General features: G+C 39.0%; 1 protein-coding gene across 3 annotated transcripts in view; it reads left to right on the top strand.

The window, feature by feature from the left end:
• LOC132268140 (NO-associated protein 1, chloroplastic/mitochondrial) overlaps positions 1 to 22,251 on the top strand; it is a 37,296-nt gene that overhangs the window by 5,746 nt on the left and 9,299 nt on the right. For 2 of the 3 annotated variants that reach the window (XM_059768891.1, XM_059768889.1), the window contains exons 3-8: positions 5,463 to 5,549; positions 5,686 to 5,765; positions 12,401 to 12,482; positions 18,310 to 18,330; positions 21,441 to 21,486; positions 22,039 to 22,157. In XM_059768891.1, coding sequence (XP_059624874.1) covers positions 5,463 to 5,549; positions 5,686 to 5,765; positions 12,401 to 12,482; positions 18,310 to 18,330; positions 21,441 to 21,486; positions 22,039 to 22,157 — 435 coding nt within the window. The remainder of the gene's footprint in view (positions 1 to 5,462; positions 5,550 to 5,685; positions 5,766 to 12,400; positions 12,483 to 18,309; positions 18,331 to 21,440; positions 21,487 to 22,038; positions 22,158 to 22,251) is intronic. The other variant, XM_059768892.1, reaches the window with a different exon arrangement.

Below are 22,251 nucleotides of genomic sequence, written 5' to 3'. Positions count from 1 at the left end.
GGCAAACTTAGATTTATCTTGTGAGACGTGTCACCTGGCTAAACATGTTCGTTCCAAGTATCCTGTTAGTAGTAATAAATCTGTTTTAATACCTTTTGATCTTGTTCATTCAGATGTGTGGGGTCCTTGCCCAGTTACTTCTAGCCTTGGATTTCGATATTTTGTGTTGTTCATTGATGATCATAGTCGTGTTACATGGGTTTATCTTATGAAAACCAAAAATGAGGTGTACACCATTTTAAAAAATTTCATAACAATGGTTCAGACTCAATATGGTCGTACCATTAAAAAATTCAGATCTGACCAGGGTATGGAGTACACTTATAGGGAGGTACAGCGGTTATGTACAAAATTGGGATTGAGCATTAGATGTCTAATGTTAAAACCCCTCAACAGTTAACACAATGGCCGTTCGGAGAGAAAGAGCCACATCCTTGACCTAGCCAGAGCAATCTGCATTGGCATGAATGTTCCCCATTCATTTTGAGGAGATGCAGTTCTTACAGTTGTGTACATCATTAATAGAACTCCTTCTAGGGTTCTTAACTTTGCAGCACCACTCTCAATCTTACAACCCAATTCATTTCTTTTTTTGATTCCTCTGCGAGTCTTCGGGTGTGTGTGCTTTGTTCAGCAGTTCGAGCAGACTCGTACAATGCTTGACCCCAAGGCTTTGAAGTGTGTGTTTTTGGGTTATTCTCACTCTCAAAAAGGTTATAGGTGTTACCATCCTCCAGTCATCGGCAGTTTATATCCATGGATGTTTCTTTCTTTGAGCATACACCATACTATAGTGGTTCAGTTGGTTCTCAAAGTGAATGGTTCCCATTGAATACAATTGATGATCACATTTTTCCGTGTTCAACTCATTTACCTTTACCTATTTCGTCTTCTATAATTCCTTCTCGTGATACCCCTCCAGCACGGGGAATTGTTCCTGTTCCACAAGTTTATAGTCGGAGACAACAGGTACAAGGTTCTACTCCCACGATCTGACTGTCTTGTTCCTTCGGCACCAGCTTCGCCTTCTCAAGCTATTGTTTCGCTTGATGATCGCCCCATTGCTCTTCGGAAGGGTAAACTTTCTTGTACGTACCCTATTTCTAATTTTGTTTCTGATTGTGCTCTCCCACCCTCCTATCGGAGTTTTCTTGTTTCTGTTGCCTCGGTTCCTCTTCCTTCTAGTGTTGCAGATGCACTAGCACAACCTCTATGGCGTGATGCTATGACAGAAGAACTACAAGCACTTGAGAAAAATCATACTTGGGACATGGTTCCGCTTCCTATTGGACGAAAGGGTGTGGGTTGTCGTTGGGTTTTTACCGTTAAGCATAATCCAGATGGGTCAGTTGCCTGTTACAAGGCCTGGTTGGTTGCCAAGGGTTATGCTCAGACTTATGGCATAGATTATCAAGAAACTTTTGCCCCTATTGCCAAGATGAATATCATCCATGTATTATTTTCCGTTGCTACGACTCGATCTTGGCCTCTATTTCAATTAGATGTCAAGAAAGCCTTTCTAAATGGTTATTTGCAGGAGGAGGTGTATATGGTTCCCCCTTTGGGCTTTCGTTCTCCTTCTCATTCCGGTATGGTCTATTGTCTTCGTCGCTCAGCAGTCTCCTCGAGCTTGGTCTGATCGCTTTGGCACTGTCATGCTCAAGTTTGGTTTCCATCAGAGTGCAGCTGATCACACCTTGTTCTTACGTCATTCAGGTGGTAAGACAGTTGCTCTTATTGTATATGTTGATGATATTGTTCTTACCGGAGATGATACTGTTGGAATTATTGAGGTTAAAAGTTGTCTTGGCCGTCAGTTTGAGATTAAGGATCTTGGTCCCCTTCGGTACTTCTTGGGCATTGAGGTGGCTCGCTGCAAGTTTGGTATTTTCATCTCTCAACGCAAGTATGTTATTGATTTGCTCTCTGTTTCTGGTCAGTTTGGCGCTCGTCCTGTTGGTGTTTCGATTGAGCAGAATCATCGGTTGGTTGATTCTGAGGGGGAGTTGTCGTTGGATGTTGGTCAGTATCAACGACTCGTTTGGAAACTCATCTATTTATCTATGACTTGACCTGACATTGCTTATGTCGTGAGTGTTGTGAGTCAATTCATGCTCTCTCCTCGTTCCCCTCACCTTGATGCATAGTTGTCAAAGGCGCCAAAGGCGTGCGCCTGAGGCGCAAGGCGCCTCCAGGCGCCATCTCATCGCCTGTATTGACTTAAGGCGCATGGTTGAAAGAAGGCGTACGCCTTTTGTACACAGGCGCGAGGCTACAGGCGCGCTAAACGCGCGCTTGCTTGAAAATGTATTTTTAAATGGTTTTGTTTGTTTATTGTTTATGTATTGTTTATATCATTATCATATTATTTTATTAGTTACTAGTTAAAAGAAAAGCTACAAGTTGCAACATAAAAAAAAAAAAAGAGAAGCAAAAAGGAAAGGAAAGAAGACAGACTGATAGACGCAGCGAGACGAGTGACGACTTGGACTCCGACTCTCGGTCTCGGATCTGCATCATCTGCCGGATCTAAGGTTAGTTCTTCTTCTCTTCTTCTTCTCTCCTCTTAGACTCCTTCTCTTCTCGGATCTGCCAGATCGATGACCGGTCTCAGATTTTTTTTTCTTCTTCTTTTCTTCTCTCGGCTCTCTCGGCCGAGTCTTTGGCAGATTTATTTTTATTTTTATTTTTCTTCTTTTTTTATTTTATTTTTTATTTTTTTATTTTTCTTTTCTTCTCTGGAGTCTGGACTCTGGACTCACTGTGACGACTGTTGATCACTATTTTTCCATTCTAAGTTTCTAACTGTCTAACATGTTAATATGTTGTTCACTTCATATTGTATTTTTGTCGGATGGACCACCATCATATTGTCTATGATCAAGTTTTCACCAAGTAATTACTTGTCTTACAACACAAGTGTTGTTATTACATGTATAAAAAGTAAAAAAATAAAAAGAAATCCAATTTTGTAGTTTTCTTTTCTTTATTATTTGCCATCCATAATTTTCTAAGTACTGATGATATTCTTTTGGTTTTGAAACATACTAAATGAGTCATGCTTGGATGGTTCTTTCTTTCCATTTTGTTTCAATCAATGTTGATGGATTTTGGTGAGAATTAAGCTTATGAAACATGGGGAATTCTTAACAAACTTCGAACAAAAATAAATTGGCTGATCCTGGGCTCCCGATTATAAGACACCCATCTCACGAACCCTACTGCAAATTATCATTGATTTTTTTTGTATTTGAGAGTTTTGTATGTTTAATTTAGACCCATAATTGATCCTTTGATTCGGAAATCAGCCACCAATAATCTTTTGAATTGAAGATTAACCAAAAAAAATGAGATTGATTTGATTTGAAAATATATCACATCCTTGGGTAGGTTTTGTTTGTTTTTTTTTTCAACGTGCGCCTTGCTTTAGTCGGGCGCGCGCCTCGCCTTGCGCCTTTCGCCTCAGGCTCCCGGAGTCATTAGCGCTTTTGTGCGCCTTGAGCGTTTAACAACTATGCCTTGATGCAGCTATTCGGATCCTTCGCTACTTAAAAGGGTGTCCGGGCCGTGGTATTTTGTTTGCCCATCATGGTCACTTACGTGTTGAGGCTTGGACAAATGCTAATTATGCAGGATCAACTTCAGATAGGAGGTAAACTTCGGGTTATTGTACCATTATTGGTGGTAACTTGGTTATTTGGCGCAATAAGAAGCAGGATGTTGTCTCTCGATTTAGTGCAGAGGCATAGGGCTATGGCTCTTGGGGTATGTGAGTTGCTATGGCTGAAAACCTTGATGACAGACTTGTGCCTTCCAGTGTCGCTTCCATTCTCACTTTGCTATGACAACAAGTCTGCCATTAACATAGCAGCAAATCCTGTTTAGCATGACAGGACTAAGCATATAGAGGTGGGCTGTCACTTCTTTCGTAAGAAGATCATCTCTGGTCAAATTTGCACTCCATTTGTCACAAGTTCCCAGCAGCTTGCAGACGTTCTTACAAAGGGCGTCAACAAGATTGTGTTTGAGAATGAATTGTCCAAGTTGGGCGCTTCAGATATCCACGCACCAACTTGAGGGGGAGTGTTAGCAGATATGATAGCCACGATTTATGGAATGACTTACCGTATTAGTAGAAATTTGACTATTCTATAGAATATGCCATATGCTATAGAATATGCTGTGATTAGATTTAGGTTTGATTTTATTTCCTTTCTTGTAATATGAGCATGTGCTCTTTTTTTATCTATAAATACTAGAGCTGTGAATGAGTAATTCATCTCATTCAAGCCTTTACACAATTCTCTCATTTTTCTTCTTTTTATGTTTCTTCTGTAATAATCCTTCCTTATGAATGGAGGCTTCCGTTAAGAGGGGAATTTATATGTTAACCTTGATTTTAGCTTTTGAGCCTTGAGATGCTTGTAGAATTTGTGCAGGCTTAAAACTTTCAAGTTGGGAAGCTGGTTAAACCATTGAGGTTTGGATCCTATTTTTTGTTTGTAAGGCTTGAGTGAAGCTCATTATTTGGGTTTGTTTGAGTGCTTAAAGACGGCAATATTTATTGTGCATTTTGTGGGAATATTTTTGAATAATATCTTTTATTTATTTATTTTTAATTTTTATTTTTTATGAGTAAGATTTCAATTTTTTTTTGAATAATATCCTAATGTGCAATATGTGATCATGATCAAATTTGGATTAGTTCGAACAATTATTCTTTCCTTTATATGTTTATACTACTAATTCCCATAGGAAGTTGTGATTTGAATTGGTGGTGTTCCTGCATAGATTTGTGATGGAGCACTGAGTGCTCCAAAAGTTTAAGTTGTTTCGAAATAAGGCAAACACTGATATCAAGTTCTCACACCTTTCCTCATATCTGATCCCGGGGACGCAAGACCTCCCAAAACTGAGACTCCGGTATCAGATTAGAGTCCTACTTAGAAGCTTAAGCTATTAAGGAATGGGCTCAACAATGTGTATCAAGCTCTCAAAATTTGCCATAAGTTTTGATAATCCGTTTCAAGTTTGTATTATATAGCTATGCATGCATTATATTTTATATCACAAAATTTGTTGCATCTCTACGCTACATCCAACTGCTATGTTCAAGATTAAAATGGGAGAAAGGCAACTTGAAGTTCATAGAATGGGGTTTTAGCCATATGGCCTGAGTTGCAGTGGGGGTAGGCAACTTGAAGTCCATATAATGGGGTTTTTCTTTGTATTCTTGATTCAGATGAGCTCGTTGTTGCAAAATGGTTATCAATGTCCTATATGAGTCACCAATCACAAGAAGAAATTCTCAAGGCCGTTTTATATTTACCATGCCGTTTAATAATTCAATTAAATATAGGAATGTAGCTGTTCTTCTCGAGCAGTTTTCTTCTATATTTCATTTTGGTTGTTTTTCTATCTTTTTGTATACACTCTGTTACCTTTTGCTTTCTCGATTGTAGGTTGACATAGTGGACTTCAGTGGCAGTTTTTTGGTTCGTGTGCGTGATCTTGTTGGTGCAAATCCAATTATATTAGTTGTGACTAAGGTAATAATTAGTATTTAAGTACTTATAAAAAAACATAATTAGCATTTAAGTAAAATTTCTAAATTTTATAGTTTGATTCTGTGGGTTTTCTAATTTAGCTGCAAATATAATTTGTACTTTCCTTTTTTGATTCAAGATTGATCTCCTTCCTAAAGGGACTGATCTTAATTGTGTTGGCGATTGGGTTGTGGAGGCTACCACCAAAAAGAAGCTCAAGTAAGTTTTGGACTGTTCTCGCTTGCTTTTCGCTGGTTGTATGTTACAGTGATATGCGATCAGTAGGATTTTTCAGAAACTAATCCAGATATATATTTTTTAAACCTTCGCTAGAAGGATTGTAGGTGATCTGAACTAAACGTAATAGCTTGGATTTGTATCTCACAATGTTACTGTTTTACTCTGTGGAACAAGTTTATTACTTTTAAATTGCATGCATAGGGATCTCCATATCAGGTTTTTGGTTTTATAAAATTAAGTTGGCCAGGTAACAAATTCGAGACTTAGAAATTAAAGTGGGACACATGGTTAAATTGGAAACAATAATGATTAGGGGATGGCCTTGAGGATTTCCAATAGTAAATTTCTCATAATCTCATCATGGACTTCTGATTCGAGATTGGAATTGCAACAATTAAATATATGGGACAGCTAATAAATATATTTTTTTTGATAAGTAATAATGAAATAAAAAAGCGTTCAAAAGGGGAACGCGTCCCTTAAACAATAGTGGAACCGGGGTTAAGGCCCCAAAGAATCCAAGAAAGTAATTAAATCATTAGAAGAGAAGCAAAAACTCCTCTTCACATAATTGAAGAGAGAACGAATAATAATAAGTTTCAACGTCGCCGTAGACGACTCCTTCCCTTCGAACATTCTGTTATTTCTTTCATACGCGATGTGGAATAACTCTCCAATAATCGCGTACATCTCTTCTCACACAACATCCTCTCCAAGCCTGAATCAGCTCTTTAGAAGAACGTGGCATTACCCAACGCATGCCAAACAACCCAAGAATAAGATTCCAACAGTCGTACGCCACAGGGCAATGCATGAGGATATGATCAATTGACTCACCGACTTACTTGCATAGGTAGCACCAATTGACAAAACAATTCCCTCTTTTCCTCAAATTATCAATCGTCAATATCTTACCCCAAACAGCGGTCTATACAAAAAAATGCTACCTTAGTTGGAGCCATAGAACGCCAAATGGTCTTCCATGGAAAGTAAGGCGATCAAAATTAGATAGACAAAGGAATAAAGATCGCACTTCAAAGCGACCATGGGAAGAGGGAATCCATGTAAGATCGTCACTTCCTCTGCCAACTCCTTCCTGCCAATACAATTGATCCAGGAAGACACAAACCTCGTTCAATTCCCAATCCTAAAAGGGACGTCGAAAGTGCACATTCCACGTAATCCCACTGCTATCAAGTCAATAAAAGTTAGCTACGTAGGCGTGCCTATCAACTGCAATACTATATAGTCTGGGAAATGTATGAGCTAATGGGTGATCACCACACCAAATATCTTCCCAAAAACGAACACATTTGCCATCACGCACGTTGAATCTAATATGAGAAGAGAAGACGTCCCATCCCTTCCGAATGGATTTCCACATGCCAACTTCTCCCGTAAGGGTAACTGGACTTGTAGACCAGCCACCAATCTCTTCCCCAAACCGACATGAGACTAACCTTCACCAAGGACGATGTCTTTCCCTCCCAAATCTCCGTAACCATTTGCCCAAGAGAGCATGGTTAAAAGGAACCAGTCTTCTGATACCAAGACCCCCTAACTTTATAGGCTTGCAAACTTGCTCCCATCTGACAAGGTGATACTTAAATTCTTCTCCTCTTCCGCCCCAAAGGAAGTCCCTTTGAATTTTTTCAATCCTATCAGCAACGGAGCATGGGATTTGGAACATGGATAAAAAATATATGGGTAGGCTTGATAAAGTGCTCTTTATAAGAGTTACTTTACCCCCCTTAGACAAGTATTGCTTCTTCTAACCTGCTAATCTCTTCGCACACTTGTCAATCGCAGGGTCCCAACTGCCCACTCTCCTGGAAGAAACCCCTAGAGGCAAACCCAAATAAGGAATGGGAAAAGAACTCACCCTACAACCAAGAACTGCAGCTAAAGAAGAAATATCTTGAACATTCCCTACCGGGACAAGCACGCTCTTTGCCACGTTAACCTTCAACTCGGAAATTGCTGAAAACAAGCTAGGATACACCTCAAATATCTAAGTTGAGACGCATCAGCGTCGCAAAAAACCAGGGTGTCGTCCACAAAGAGTAAATGAGAAATCTCCACCTGATGGACTAAATCTCGTCCCACCTTGAAGCCCTTAACAAGACCAAGATCCTCAACCCTTAGCATAAGTCTGTTTAAGCCCTCCATAACAATAAGAAAAAGGAAAGACGACAAAGAATCTCCTTGTCTTAAACCCCGAGAACACCCAAAAGAAACCTGCGGGAGATCCATTCACAAGAACTGAGAACTTAACTGATGAGAGGTAAGTCTCAATCCATTTCCTCCATCTACTTCCAAACCCCATTCTTTGCAGCAAATAAAGAAGGAAATTCTAGTTCATATGATCATATGCTTTCTCAATATCAAGTTTGCATAAAACTCCAGGAACGCCACTACACGACCTAGAATCCACACATTCTCCTGCAATAAGAACATAATCAAGAATTTGCCGGTCTCCAACAAAAGCATTTTGGGAATCTAAAATAATCCCATCCATTACTTCCCTCATCGTCAGAGCAAGCACCTTAGCCATGAGCTTGTAAATACAACCCACTAAGCTAATTGGTTTAAAATCCTTAATATCAGAGGCGCCTCCCTTCTTAGGGATAACTTAATATCAGAGGCGCCTCCCTTCTTAGGGATAAGGGCAATAAATGAGGCATTTAGCGACTTTTCAAAGACGCTAGTAACATGAAACTCCTGAAATTTACCCATAACCTCGTTTTTCACTACCGCCCAACTTTCCAAGAGAAAACGCATGGTAAACCCATCAGGTCCTGGAGCTTTGTCCCCATTACAACTAGATAAGGATTTTAGAACTTCGTCTTCAGTAAAAGGAATCTCAAGCCCGTCTCTATTCAACTCAGAATTGGACTCAAAATGGAGACCATCAAGTTTGGGTCTCCAAGCAAGCGGCTCAGTGTAAAGCTTCTGATAAAAAGAGACAATCCCATTACGTACCTCTTCCTCCATCCACAACTCCGCCCCTTCCACCCAGATTCGACCTATGTGATTACTCCTTCTGTTAGCATTAGCTAGCCTGTGAAAAAATTTTGTTTTACAATTTCCCTCTTTTAGCCAAAGAGCCCGGGATTTTTGTTGCCACAAAATCTCCTCCATACTAGCATCTCAGCAAAAGCAGCCTGACAGGAAGCTCTCCTAGAGCGTAGAGAGTCCACATCCCCACCCGCCTTCTCAAGACGATTAATTTCGGAAAATTCAGCAAGGACTCTATTCTTCCTCCATTCAAGATTCCCAAAAACATCCTTATTCCACTTTTTAAGATCGAATTTGAGAGCTTTTAACTTCTTTGTTAACGTTAAACTGGGCGAACCTATAACAATAACTCCCTCCCACCAAGAACGAATATTCCTTTGGAAGCCTTCCACTCTCAGCCACGTATTCTCAAATCGAAACGGGGATTTTCGAAAACACAAACCCCCACAATCCAGAACCAAAGGAACATGATTAGAGGTAATCCTTGCTAAAACCGCCTGAACGACATCCGAGAATTTCTCTTCCCATTCTCTAGAAATCAAAAATCGATCTAGTCTTGAAAGAGTGACTGGATCCCTGCCATTTGACCAGGTAAAGGCTGCACCTTCCATTGGTAAATCAATAAGAAGATGCTCGTCAATAAAGTCAGAAAACTGATCCATTTCTGAAGACCTCCTTCCCCCTGTACACCTCTCTATCGAAGATTTGACAGAGTTAAAATCCCCACCCAGACACCAGGAGAGAGACCACAATTCTTGAACATGGCAAAGCTCCTCCCAGAAAATAGGTTGATCATCATCAACAACCGGTCTATAGACCCCAGAAAATCCCATCTGAAGTTATCCTCTTCCGTCTTAAACTCGCAGGACACAGAAAATCTCCCCATCCACACGTCCATTCTAGACAACCATCTGCTATCCCACATAACTAAGGTTCCGCCCGAAGTACCTATAGCATTCAAGGCCTCCCATTCCACAAACCTTCCTCCCCACAAACTCCTAACCACCCCATCAGAAATGGAAGCCAACTTGGTTTCTTGCAGACAAACAACCTGGGCCCCCCACTTCCTTAAAGCCACCTTTACCACCCTCCTCTTGTTCGAGTCGTTAAGACCTCGGACATTTCAAGTAATAATTCGTAGCTTCATTAAAAACCAGATAAAGTTATCTCCCCCCCTCCCTTCCTTATACTCTTACTTCTGGTCCTTCTCCTCTCCTTCACCACCCCTCTTCCCTTCATAATTAACGCAAGAGATAAGATTTTTGACCTCCTGTGCCCCTTTCTAGGACGATAAAGGCCTGGTGTTCATAACCTCATTAGTTACTGCCACCTCTCTTCCTTCCACAATTGCTTGAAGAATGGATAATGGCTGGTCATTATTTCCCTCTGATGCGACACCCAACAACTCACTGGTGACTCCTATATTTTCGACAACCCAATCCTTTCCCATATCGGGTGCCATTCCGGACGAACCAGGTCGCATAACAGCCAATGGTTTCACATCTGAACAATCATTCTCAAACCAAGGGGCGAGCTCTTTAGAACAAACCTGCTGGATTGAACTCAAATCATCAATCACCTCATCTTCAATATCTCTGCCATTCTCAAACATCAAGTCTGAATATGTACCGAAGTCACCCATTCCATTACGCGTGAAACTAACAGACTCGTTCACCTCAGCCCCTGCAAAAGGCAAGCAGTTAATGCCTTGCAAGGCTACACGCAGACGTAGCTCTTTTAGTAGGGATGAAGCCTCATCACTGGATAACTGAAAATGGAGATCACTTCCCACATAGATCGTAACCCCCTCAGGCTTGTCCTTAACTGCACAGTCCACTGGATCAACATGCCCTGAAATAGCAGACCTGTAGGTAGTCTTCCTTTCCATATTTGAGCCAACCTCAGCTTCAGGTGTCGAAGGCATAACTGAAAGCTCACTGCACTTCTCCATTGCCAACTCAACCTCACTCCTTAGCACCCCAGAAGAAGGAATAGAAGAAGAAGAGGGAGCGTAGGGAGGACCCTGAGATGATAGGCTGAAGACATACCTGAATCAGTTCGTACCCACTTTTGTTTATCTTTACGAAACCACCTACGACTCTGGCGTCCTTGTTGAGAGCCCTTAGTTGAACTGAAGCTTCTATCATGTGGTAGAACAGAACCTGAAGGAAGAGACGCTGCAGGAAAACAACACGTATTGTGTCGAAAAGTCCTCTAGTCCGTGTTCAACCCATTGGCGCTTAACTGCATCCACCTTCTCTTCTCCGTCGAAGACCACTCTCTGCTGTGACGACGACGCTGTGGAATAAAGTCTGAAGAAGCAGCGTGACTGGGCTTAGCCAAATGCTTTGGGCTGGGCATGTCATTTAAAAAAGAAATGGATAAATGGTTACTGGGCCCCAAGAAACAATTCTCTTAAGCCCCTTAGAAGTCTGTGGCCCATTATATGTTAACCCATTTTCTGGCCCATTCTCCAAAGACAACCCAAAATTCAAATCAGGCCCAAACTTAGGCCCATCAGAGGCTTTGAAAGGCTTTTGTTATGCCACGTGTCCTTCTACGTGGTTGGTGGCCAGCTGGGCGATCAAACCGAAGATTTGATGGGCACTGTTTAGGGGCGTTATGTGCACTGCTCGGAAGTCTGCTTTCCCCAGTCGCGGCAAGCGTGTGAGAGGACACTTGTCTTTGTCCTTGAGAACTCAGGTGGATTTGCAACTTCCGGCGACGTGTACCTTTGTTCGTTTCGTCAACATGAGATGGGTTGTTTCGCGTGCACATAAATCATCCCATCATAATTAATTGACACATAGTTCAAACTCTTGATTTTTGGTCTATGTTCTTGGTTGTTTTTGGTGTGGATTGGGTTGTTTCGCGGTCCACGGTGGATATGTTAGAGGCTTGGAAAGGGTGTACAATGGAGAGCCGAGTCAGTGATGCTTGAAGGGCCACTCCCCTTCGTTTATGGTGGGGTTTGTGGCATGAGAGGAATAGGAGATCCTTTGAGGGCGAAGAGTCCCCCATTTGTTCTCTTGTATTCATATACTGTCTACTCTCTCTTTTTTTTGGGGTGAATGGGCGAAATTGCATATCTATGGATGTTCTTTTGGATTTTGTAGATAGCTTGAAATTATAGTGCCCCCATGGGCACCTTTTGTTCTTTGGGAGCGCTCCCCTCTTGAGTGCCTTTAATGAAATTTTACTTATAAAAAAAAAAATTAATTGTAAATGTCAAATTACAATCATTGGCTTTGCATGGCACACACAACCCCTAACACTCTGCACCATAGCCTAGGGTTATGTTCCTATATTTCTCATGAATCATTATGTATGAGACTTGGCAATTTAATTTGGTATTTTGGTGCTTTTAATTGCAATGTTCACTCTTATCATGCTTCTTTTTGTACTTGGTGCTTAGTTTGTTTCTTAATTTTCCGTTCTTTATTTGCAATATAAAAATTTATATTTGAAGTCTTTTCATCCAGTTCAGACCCTATTATTTCTGTTTTCCCTTGTTTCTTTGACACAATTTATGATTTTCATATCTTCATCACAAATAAAAAAACATTTAATTCTAACACAGACAATGTTTAATGCAGTGTGTTAAGTGTCCACTTAACAAGTTCAAAGTCTTTGGTTGGAATTGCTGGGTTTGTGTCAGAAATTCAGAAGGAGAAAAAGGTTTGTCCCACCCACCCACCCACTTTTTTTGTTATATAGGAGTCTACCGCCCAAACAAAATAAAGAAAATGAATAGCACGAGGATGAGCTATGCTCATGATATCTGCTTGAAGACATATTCTCCTTTAGTGAATAACTTTATTTATTTATTTTTTGGCTAAGTAATATTGTAGATAATTCAAAGTATAAGAGATGCATACTCTCCTCTATGTACATGAATCTTAACGCCAAACCATGAAGAAAACGAAAGAGAATTTCTAGATAAAATGGAATCAGGGGGATTGGATTTCCAAGTAACCGGTTGTGGTAGTTCTATCAACATTTGGGGAGGAACTCAATCTAAGTCTAACACAATCCTCCTTGATATCCTTCTGAGTGGAGGTAGCATCCATGTTAGAGTTTGTGACGCGACTAACAGAAAGTGTATTAGTAGCAAAGATAGGAACATGTAAAACAGAAGAGTGTGATATAGATGGATGATGACAAATTACTAGAAAAGTTTGGGACATGTAAAATAGTAGAGTGTGATATAGACGGAGAACAATAAATAAAACCTTTTTAAGAGAGATGACAAAGAGCCATCAGCTACTTTGACCTTTCTAAGGAGCATGTAAAGTAGGAAGAAGGCAAACTCGAAGAACCTATCATCTGATCTGTGGCCGCATAGTATATAATCCACGGTTGGAAGAGAAGATGCCAAAAGCACTGGCAGATATAGTTGTGACCTGTCCTCCACGGTCTCTTTGGCTTAGGAGTTGGCTTGTGTGGCCAACCTCTAGGTCTAGAGTTCTAGTATTGGTGGAGAAGAAGAGAGGAAAGATATAGTTGTGTGAGCAAAATTGGACACAGTAGGAGTAGAAGCCTTATCAAAAGTATGAAGTTTACGCATGACACGGTAGTGAAAGTAGCAGCATCAGTACTACTTAGATGAGAGCTGTCCTATGCTGTTTCAGACATATGAGCATGTGATTTCACTTTACTAGACTGCCCTCCACCTCGTCGTCGATTGGGATGATCATGATGCTTCCAACAGTTGTCCCTAATATGCCTCGTCTTACCACCAAAGTCACACTTGAGTAAATCTTTCTCTGGATTACTACTTCTGGTTTCAACTCAAGTCGGTCCTGATTTCTGAGGAATAGTTGCTAGAGCAATCATGGCATTCCTCCTACTCTCTTCCTGCTGAACACAAGAATATGTCTGCCTCAAGGAAGGAATTGGGTCCCTACCAAGAACCTGAATACAAATCATGTCACACTCCATGTTATGACCTGCTAGGAAATCATAAACTCGTTCCTTTTCCATGAATTTATGAAACTTTGCACTATCTCTTGCACAATCTGCCTAAAAATCCTGATAGTAATCTAACTCCCGCGACAAACTGTTAAGCTCTATATAGTTTGAGCAATAGTTATATTCCCCTGCTTGCTTGGCCTTGTGAACCATTTGTCTAAGTTCATGTTACCTGTGCATCCTTACCCATCTGAGAGTAGGTCTGACTCACAGCAATCTGTATATCACATGCTGAGTTAACTTAAAGGTTGCCACGTCTAATATGTGGTTGCATTGAGTTGAGTAACCAAGACATCACCAGTGAATTCTCTGCAATCCATTGATTGAAGGGTGGATTGGATGACCTTGGCTTCTTACTCACTCCTGTCAAGTTGACCAATTTAAATAGTCTTGTCCAACTTCACTGGACTAATTTTCTGTAAAGGGTTGTCTCTGAGGGTACGCATACAACTAAACGCTTCTCCCTTACTACTGGTAGACTCTGACCTGTGTACATAATGAATGGAGAACTACCCACAGAGTATAGAAGACCCAAAGCCAATTTTCTCACCAAAATCAAAATATTCAACTTGAATAAAGATGACCCAAGGAACTGTGCCATATTTTGATGAAAAACAGGAAGAACAATACCAGAAAAGGTGATGAACAACCCCGGGACGGTACCGGCTGCCCCCTTTTGCGACATAAACCTCCAAAATGCGACAAAGTTCAACCATAAATTCCAGATGGCTTTTGTGGCGCAACCTAGGGGCGTGATTCGGAGCATTGCAATTAGCCAAATAGTCCCCAGAGGAAGGAAAAAAAAAAAACACAGCCCCTGTTTTTCCAGAAATCATTCGAAAATTCAAAAACCACACCAAAAGGCTTCAAAAATTTTCGGAGAAAATACCGTGATGATCAGCATGAAGAGACAAGTTGAATCGTGTGGGTCTCGACTAATAAATCTGTACAGGCGCTGATTTTAGCACGATGCCAGTGTGCCGACGCTGATGTTAGCACACTTCTTACTGGTTCTAAGCTGCAACAATAGTTAAAACACTTCGATCGTACACTCTGATTCCAAGTTGGAATTCTGTAATAGAGGAGAGAAGATGTAAAATGGGTTGAGAATGAGTATATTTCCCTTGTCTCTACGCTCTTATTTGTATTACTTAAATTATTGATAATTACATTAAAGGCTGTACTGTAGAACATATTATTCTAACAGTTCCATACGTGTTTAGAGATGGCAGTTTGATTCCTAGAGATTAGATCCTTCACACCTAGTCCCCCCCCTAAACTTTAGGCTAATATTCAAACCAAGTGACCTAAGCAGCTTCTCGATTCTGCAAAGAAGTCCCTTTCAATAGAAACCTACTCAAAATTTGTTGAACACAATATATAGTTTGTTTTGGAAGCATAAACAAGGAGGCCCAATAAATCTTTATGGAAAAGAGAAAAACATTTATGAGTTGAATAGTCCCTGCAAAAGATTGATATTTGTCTGGCGATGTTTCTCTTCAAAAAAGCTCTAAAGTCAGCCATCTTCAATATAGTAGAAATTAGAGGCACTGCAGGTGTTCCACAGAAAATTTCCTTTTTTGAACTCCTATTTCTGCAATAATATTGGACTTTCTCATGATCCTCAACCCCAGAATTATAAATGTGGCTCTTCTCCTGGTTAGGCGGTAAACCTTAAAGCTCATAAAACACTTGAAGGCTACTCTTTTTTTATTTTTTTTTTATTTTTTTTTTTTGTCTAGTTGGGACTCACACACACTGCCTCCACTGAGGTTCGAACCCCTAACCTCCCTTTGGGAAGTAGGAGCCTTGTACCGCTAGGCCACATGCCTGTTGGTACTTGAAGGCTACTCTTAACAGAGAGGATGAGGTCCGTAGAACCTACAGAGTAGACAAATAAATCATCTGCAGAACACAAGTGATTTAAGCTCATTATTAATGGTATTCAGTTTTCGAGCCTGATTTGTTTCTGTATTAACCCACTCAATCTCTCCATGGCCACCACAAAAAGATATGGGGCAAAGGATCGCCTTGTCTAATGCCTTTATTGCTTTTAAAGTAGCTATTCAACTCTCCTTAACAATGACTGAAAATAAAGCAGTAGAGATACACAAATTTATCCAATTTATGAAAACAAAGGGAAATCCCATAGCAGCTAACGCTTCCTGAGAAGTATAGGAATGTAACCCTTAGCTTTGATGTAGAGTTGATATTGCTCAATTTTAACTAACAATAACTGATTTTTATATTTAGAACGCAGCAATATAAATCAGTTAACACATAGAGAGAAGAGACAAATAAACCAGACAACCACACAAGAATAAAAGAGATTTGTTTAGATGGAAACTCCAACGGGAAAAAGAACAGGACGTAGTTCAGGATGATTATATTCCCTATAAGAGAGAGATGTTACAAACCAGACTCTAATCTAAAATTCCCTTAGTCCCTCCACACTCAAACTTATGCAAGATCAGACCTAGACCATCCAGCTGCTGATCTATTGATAGACTCATTCGTCATGCATTTTGCTTCTCCATGGACTTTTGATCTCCAGTGACTAGTGACGTCTGTTTGTCTTTTGTTTGTGTGAGTTGGTTTTTGTGATAATTTGGGTACCACAAGTTGACGATCAACACTACGAATAATACCAAGTAAAAGTAAAATAAAGAAAAAATTGGAGGGCCTCTTTACAATCTTCTCTCTTTGTATCCTTCCCTTTCCATTCACAATCTTATCCCAACTCTCCTCTTCTCCAAACACACACGACTGATCATTTTTTCAATAAATATGTGCACACATGAGCTAATTGTGGGCTGGAGCTTGGTGTTGCAAAGGCAAGTAATCTGGTCCATTCTATATATATATATATATATATATATATATATATATATATATATATATATATCTATATATATATATATTACACACGTGTATATATATTGTTAATGTAATAATCTGATCAATTCACGGATGTCTTATATTATATTTGTTGTTTTGAAGCTTAAATCTTGTTGTGTATGAGTTTTAGAGAGAAAAAGTTGTTAAAAAGAGGCCCAGTTTGCTTATAAATTCACGATCGACTCTCCCGAATCAGCTATCTGACTCGGGCGAGTCACCTCCTATTCTCCTAATTCTTGCTGATTCTATCCTGATTTGAGTGGAGTCTCACCAGTCACATGCGTTCTTCATTCTTACCTCTAAATCGGGTTGAATCTGACTTGCTAGGGCCCGAAACCAAGGGGACTTGGCCAAGTCTCAGCGAACCAGGATGTTAATGCTACTAATTTGATTCCACAAATAGTTATTTAAGCACTAAATTGACCATCCATACAGTGTACTTGGTATGGACGAGTTAAAAAAGCTTCAATAGTGGTACTCTATGTTTAAACACTATCTCTTGGATGATTTACCGCCCTTTTAATCAATAGATCACATAATGCAGTCAAAATCATGACAGCAAGATGGAAATTTTTATGATATGAGATTTTCCCTAGTTATAAGGGGTACAATTTTACTTATAAAAAAAAGGGGGTACAATTAGATATATATTTTTTACCCTACCTTTTAATGGGATGCACATCATTAAAATTCTTATGTCCGACTTGTAACTGTGATCCTTCATACGTTCTCATAGTTTCAACAATACTGCATGCCATAAATGGCTTGTCCTTACTCAGTGGTCGTCCTTTGGCCTGCTCGCCCAACCTGATTCAAATACCTAAGCCCAAGCCAAGCTTGGTAGGTCTAGCGTGGCCGGATAAGCCGCATGGGCTGACCAGGCCTAGCGGGTGTTGGTTACTATACAATGGTTAGGACTTGAACCCACAACTTTCGTTTGGAGAGGTTGAGTACAAATTGCTCAAGGCAAGATTTCAATTGTTAAAAAAAGTGCATAGAAGTTATATATATATATATATATATATATTCATTTTACAAGACATATTATTTGATTATAACTTGGGTGCACAATTAAATATAAGTTATATATAGTATGTTATATTTAGATAGACAAGTTATGTAAATTATAAAACTAATATATATGTGTAAACTCATATGCATAGCTTTTAACAATCAAACTCTTGGTTTGAGTGGTTTGTACCACCTCCCCGAATGGGAGGTTGTGATTTTGAGTCCCAGTGGAAACAATTGTGTTGGCATATAAAAAACAGCCGAAAACAATCTGGGCCAGGCTCAAGGGTCTCTGGGGCCGACAGCCTGGACCCTAGGCCCAAGGCCACCCTTTAGGGGATACGGGCGAGTCTGGCTGGCCAGCATGGCAGGCTGGGGATGGAACTAGTCCCGTGGGCTCTGGCTGGTGCCCGGTCAGGTTGCGGGCCATTTGGTGACACCTGTCCTTACTCCAGTTCTGCTCCCTCTCCATCTCCCCCTTAAAACAAAAAATAAAAAATATTAACAGAAAAGAAAAGTGTGGTTCCAAAATATTGACCTAATCATGTCTATTTTATTAAACACTGTACTCTGATTCTTGCTTGTTATTCTACTGAAGTTCTTGATGCTGACTTTTGTTATACAGGGACGGGACGTGTACATTCTGGTCAGTAACTTCCTGACTTGGAAACTTGGAATTTGATATGCAGAGTAAAGTCAACAAATAGTTATACTTGCTATTAATTTGATTGACTGAGTTGTCATGTTATTGTAGTATCTATTGATTGCCATCTCATGAGGCTAAAAACCAAGTTAGGAGATAGGACAATGAACTTTTTAGGAGATATCTTCTTGTATTTGACTTCACATTAGTTATGAGGAAACTCTAATCTCCCAGTCGTATTTTCCTTCTTAGTTTTCCCCACTTAGTTTCTTTTAATAAGACAAAAAACATCAAGGATTATGTATTTAATTTATATGGAATCAAGAGTTTTCAGAAGTAGAATGTAAAAAAATGACCATGATAAAGCTAGAGCTGAACTAGTTCCCAATTGGACTGCTCAGTATCCAGAAAATGTTAACGTCTAGTGTTCCACAAGATCAAATCAAGAATATAAATAGAGTTTTTATAAAATAAAGAATTTTGTGAAAGAATATTGAAAAGAAAAGTATGTTTGTGGCTGTCCTCTGGGGGATTTGGCAAGAAAGAAATGCTAGATTACATGGTACATCCCACAAATGGCTAGACAACTGCTCTTTGAAGTTCTTGATGTCCAAAATGCTTCTTTTCATGAACTACAAGTATAGGACCGATGTACTCTACTTAAGTTTGTATTGGAAATGGGCATTTTCATTAATGGAAGGCCTATATTCCAGGGTTTCATTTTGTTATCTCTGAGGGTATGCCCTCTGTGCTTCTGTACTTTATTCTTTCCATCTTAATGCTAAAACTCACCAATTATGGAGAAAAAAAAAAAAAAAAAAAAATATTGAAAAGATAAATGTCGTAACAAATTAGAAAAAAAAATGTCATAACAAATCAAAAGCTTAACTAGTTCCCACAAGTGAAAAATTCTGTTTATTTTAATGACAATAGTGCTCTTCTTATCTATAGGCTAAAAGGAAATTGCTATCCCAGCTAGAACTAAGTACCTATTCACATCTACCCATGTCATTATTTAAGCCTACCTCTGTTGTACCGCATTTAAGTCAAGGTGGCTTACCACTTACCATCTACCCATTCCTATCCTCATACCAGAGTGATACCTATTCCTGGTTACATTAGGACATTCTTGATTTTGGTGATATTAGTATTTCATACCGATTTGTGGGCTAAAAGAAAACCACTATTCTAACTAGAAGTATTTCATTACATTCTATTTCAATATATACACTTACTCTTATCGCACCACATTTTAAGTCATGTAGTGTACCACAGTTCTGTTCCTCCACAGACTGGAAAGATCCACCATTCGTGGTTAGGTTGGCTTCTATTAGAACAAAGTAGAGTGAAAGAAGCAAGGCCCACTGTATCTCGAACAAAATCAAACTTTAGAATCAAGTATCTACTTTTACCTTCTTAAATCTCACAATTTGAATTTCAAGATTTATTGAATTATACTCTAATAAGAAGCTAATTAGTTATATTCTTTTAAAACTTTAATTGAATTAAGTATTCATTCTTGGAATTCCGACGATTACTAACATGTTATTCATTTTCTTTTTCGGACAGGTAATAGTAGTTACATTGATATTCTAATCCCAAGTCTTACATATTGGTCTCATCTTGTAGCCTTTTATTATTATGAGCAGTGAATTTTTTTTTTCCCCTTAAAAAAAATCTCTGCAGGAAGTCACAACAAAGTTCTCTAAGCAGAAATAAGGGCATACTTTGTAGAATCCAATTACTGTATGCCATTTAATTTTTGCTGTTATATTTAGCTCCACCTTGCAGTCACTCGTGTGCATCTGGGGACGATGAAGCATGAGAATTGGGTTCCCGAGTCCATATACTTGAATCTAAAATTCGTGATTCAACCATCCATATACTTGATTATGAAGCGAACTTATTAACCTTGAATATCCATTCTGCATGCCTATTTTTTTTTTCATGGGTAAATTTGGAAAATTTTATAGCTATAAAACATATAGTACAGAACATCTTCAAGGGCATCCCCTTGGGACAGCATGGACATTGCTAGCAGCAATAGTCCTGGTAATAGTAGAACAGGCTAGCATAAAACAGCAAATAAAAGAAAATACAGCAGTCAACTAGCATCAATGACAATGGGAGATGAAGTCTCCCATGGACATGTCAGCAAGCAACAGGACCTCCCACCACACACCTCTAGCAATGTCATCACACATTCTGCATGCCTTTCTTCATCTTCTAGGCTTCTAGCTAAAGTCATGTATATTTATGATGTTATCAGAAATAAATTTGAGCAGATTTATTCATGAACGGCTTCATGGTTTAGAATCTTGTGATGGTTATGCTTGTGGAACTGAACATGTTTCATTCTTTTTCTATGAGTAAGTTATGAGTCGGGGAGAGAAACCTCTATTTAAACATTTTCAAGTTCTCAATGTACATACATTATTTTTTAACCTCACCATCTGGTTGCATATGGCATGGTAATCTGGGGCCACATTTTATGGGTTTTCCAGCAAGTACTTCATTTCATTGATGTCGTTACTATTTTTTACATGTATGTCAGCAACTGTTCTCAGATTTTTACATGAGTAAAAAAATCGAAATATGTATCACAGGGAAAATGGTGCCAATATTTGTGTAGTTGAATTCCCAAAAAAAAAAGAAAAAAGAAAAAAGAATTTAATGTTTAATTAATCAATCTGAATGGATTTCTTTTTTTGAGTCTTTTTCAAGTATGTCCATGACACCTTACATGAAATGCTTAGTATATGAGCCACTGATGCTTATATGATTTGGTGTAGTCAAAGATATGCAGTTTCTTACTTCTCTGTGAAGTTTGTTATGGCTTTTCTTTTTCTTTTTTCTTTGTCTGCATATTTAGTCGGACAAAATAAAAATAAAGGGAGGGTTTGTATGATTGGTGCTTTTTCTTGTGTTTTTAATTCATTAACTGGTTCTTGGTCCTTAGAATTTTGATTTCTATAGTTGCCCAGTTTTGATTTCGTCTTCTTCTTCTTCTTTTTTCCTGATAGAAATGATTTTGTCAATTTAGTTTATCTAAATTTATTGAGATTAATATATTACAGATGCAAATATGAATGTCAAACTCCATTATCTTACAGGGCTCAGCTAATGTTGGAAAATCCGCATTTATCAATGCTTTATTGAGTAAGTATATCTGATTTTATGTGTTTGCTTAGGTTACATTAACTGTTTTGATCAAACAAGTTAATATCTTGTGGATTTATTAGTCATTTATTTTGATAGTAAGTATAAGGTTTTTTTTTTTTAATGGTTAACATGATACTAGTTTCAATAATGTGCCTGTTAATTGAGGGTGCTGGGAGGGGTGTCCTGGACATAGACTTGCATTAATTGGCTGATCTTATACTCCAATCTGTATTCCCATGGTTGGCAAACCAAGCTTTTACCACTGCACCAAGCAATGACCCTTATACCAGTTTCATTCCTGCCAAACAGAAGGCCTTTGGCCTGATGGTTATTCAGTGAGAACTGCCTAGTCAGATTTGATATTTTATAGGTTCGGCAGCATTTTGTTTTTGTTTTTTGTTTTTTGTTTTAACTGTTTGTACATTATTCTTGTTGCTGCTTTCAAATATATTTGCAGTAATCATTCCTTTCCTCCTGGTTACATTTTTGTCCATGTTCTAATTTTCAGAAGACGATTGTCTTGCCTCATTTATATATTTTTAAAACCAGAGATGATGTCGTATAAAGACCCAGTTGCTGCAGCAGCACGAAAATATAAACCAATACAATCTGCTGTTCCTGGAACCACCTTGGGTCCAATTCAGATTGATGCTTTCCAAGGAGGTGGGGTATGTAATTTCTATTTTTGTGCTATTAGGAGCCAACTCCTTTGTCATCAAAGAAGTATGTTCACGTTCTTGGTACTGTTGTTATCATGTTGGC

The sequence above is a fragment of the Cornus florida genome, unplaced genomic scaffold, assembly GCF_030987335.1.
Source record: "Cornus florida cultivar Cherokee Brave unplaced genomic scaffold, ASM3098733v1 CherokeeBrave_3.0.0_Hap2_Chr08, whole genome shotgun sequence".
In the NCBI taxonomy this organism is placed as follows: Eukaryota; Viridiplantae; Streptophyta; class Magnoliopsida; order Cornales; family Cornaceae; genus Cornus; species Cornus florida.
This window is presented reverse-complemented; position numbering and strand designations above follow the sequence as displayed.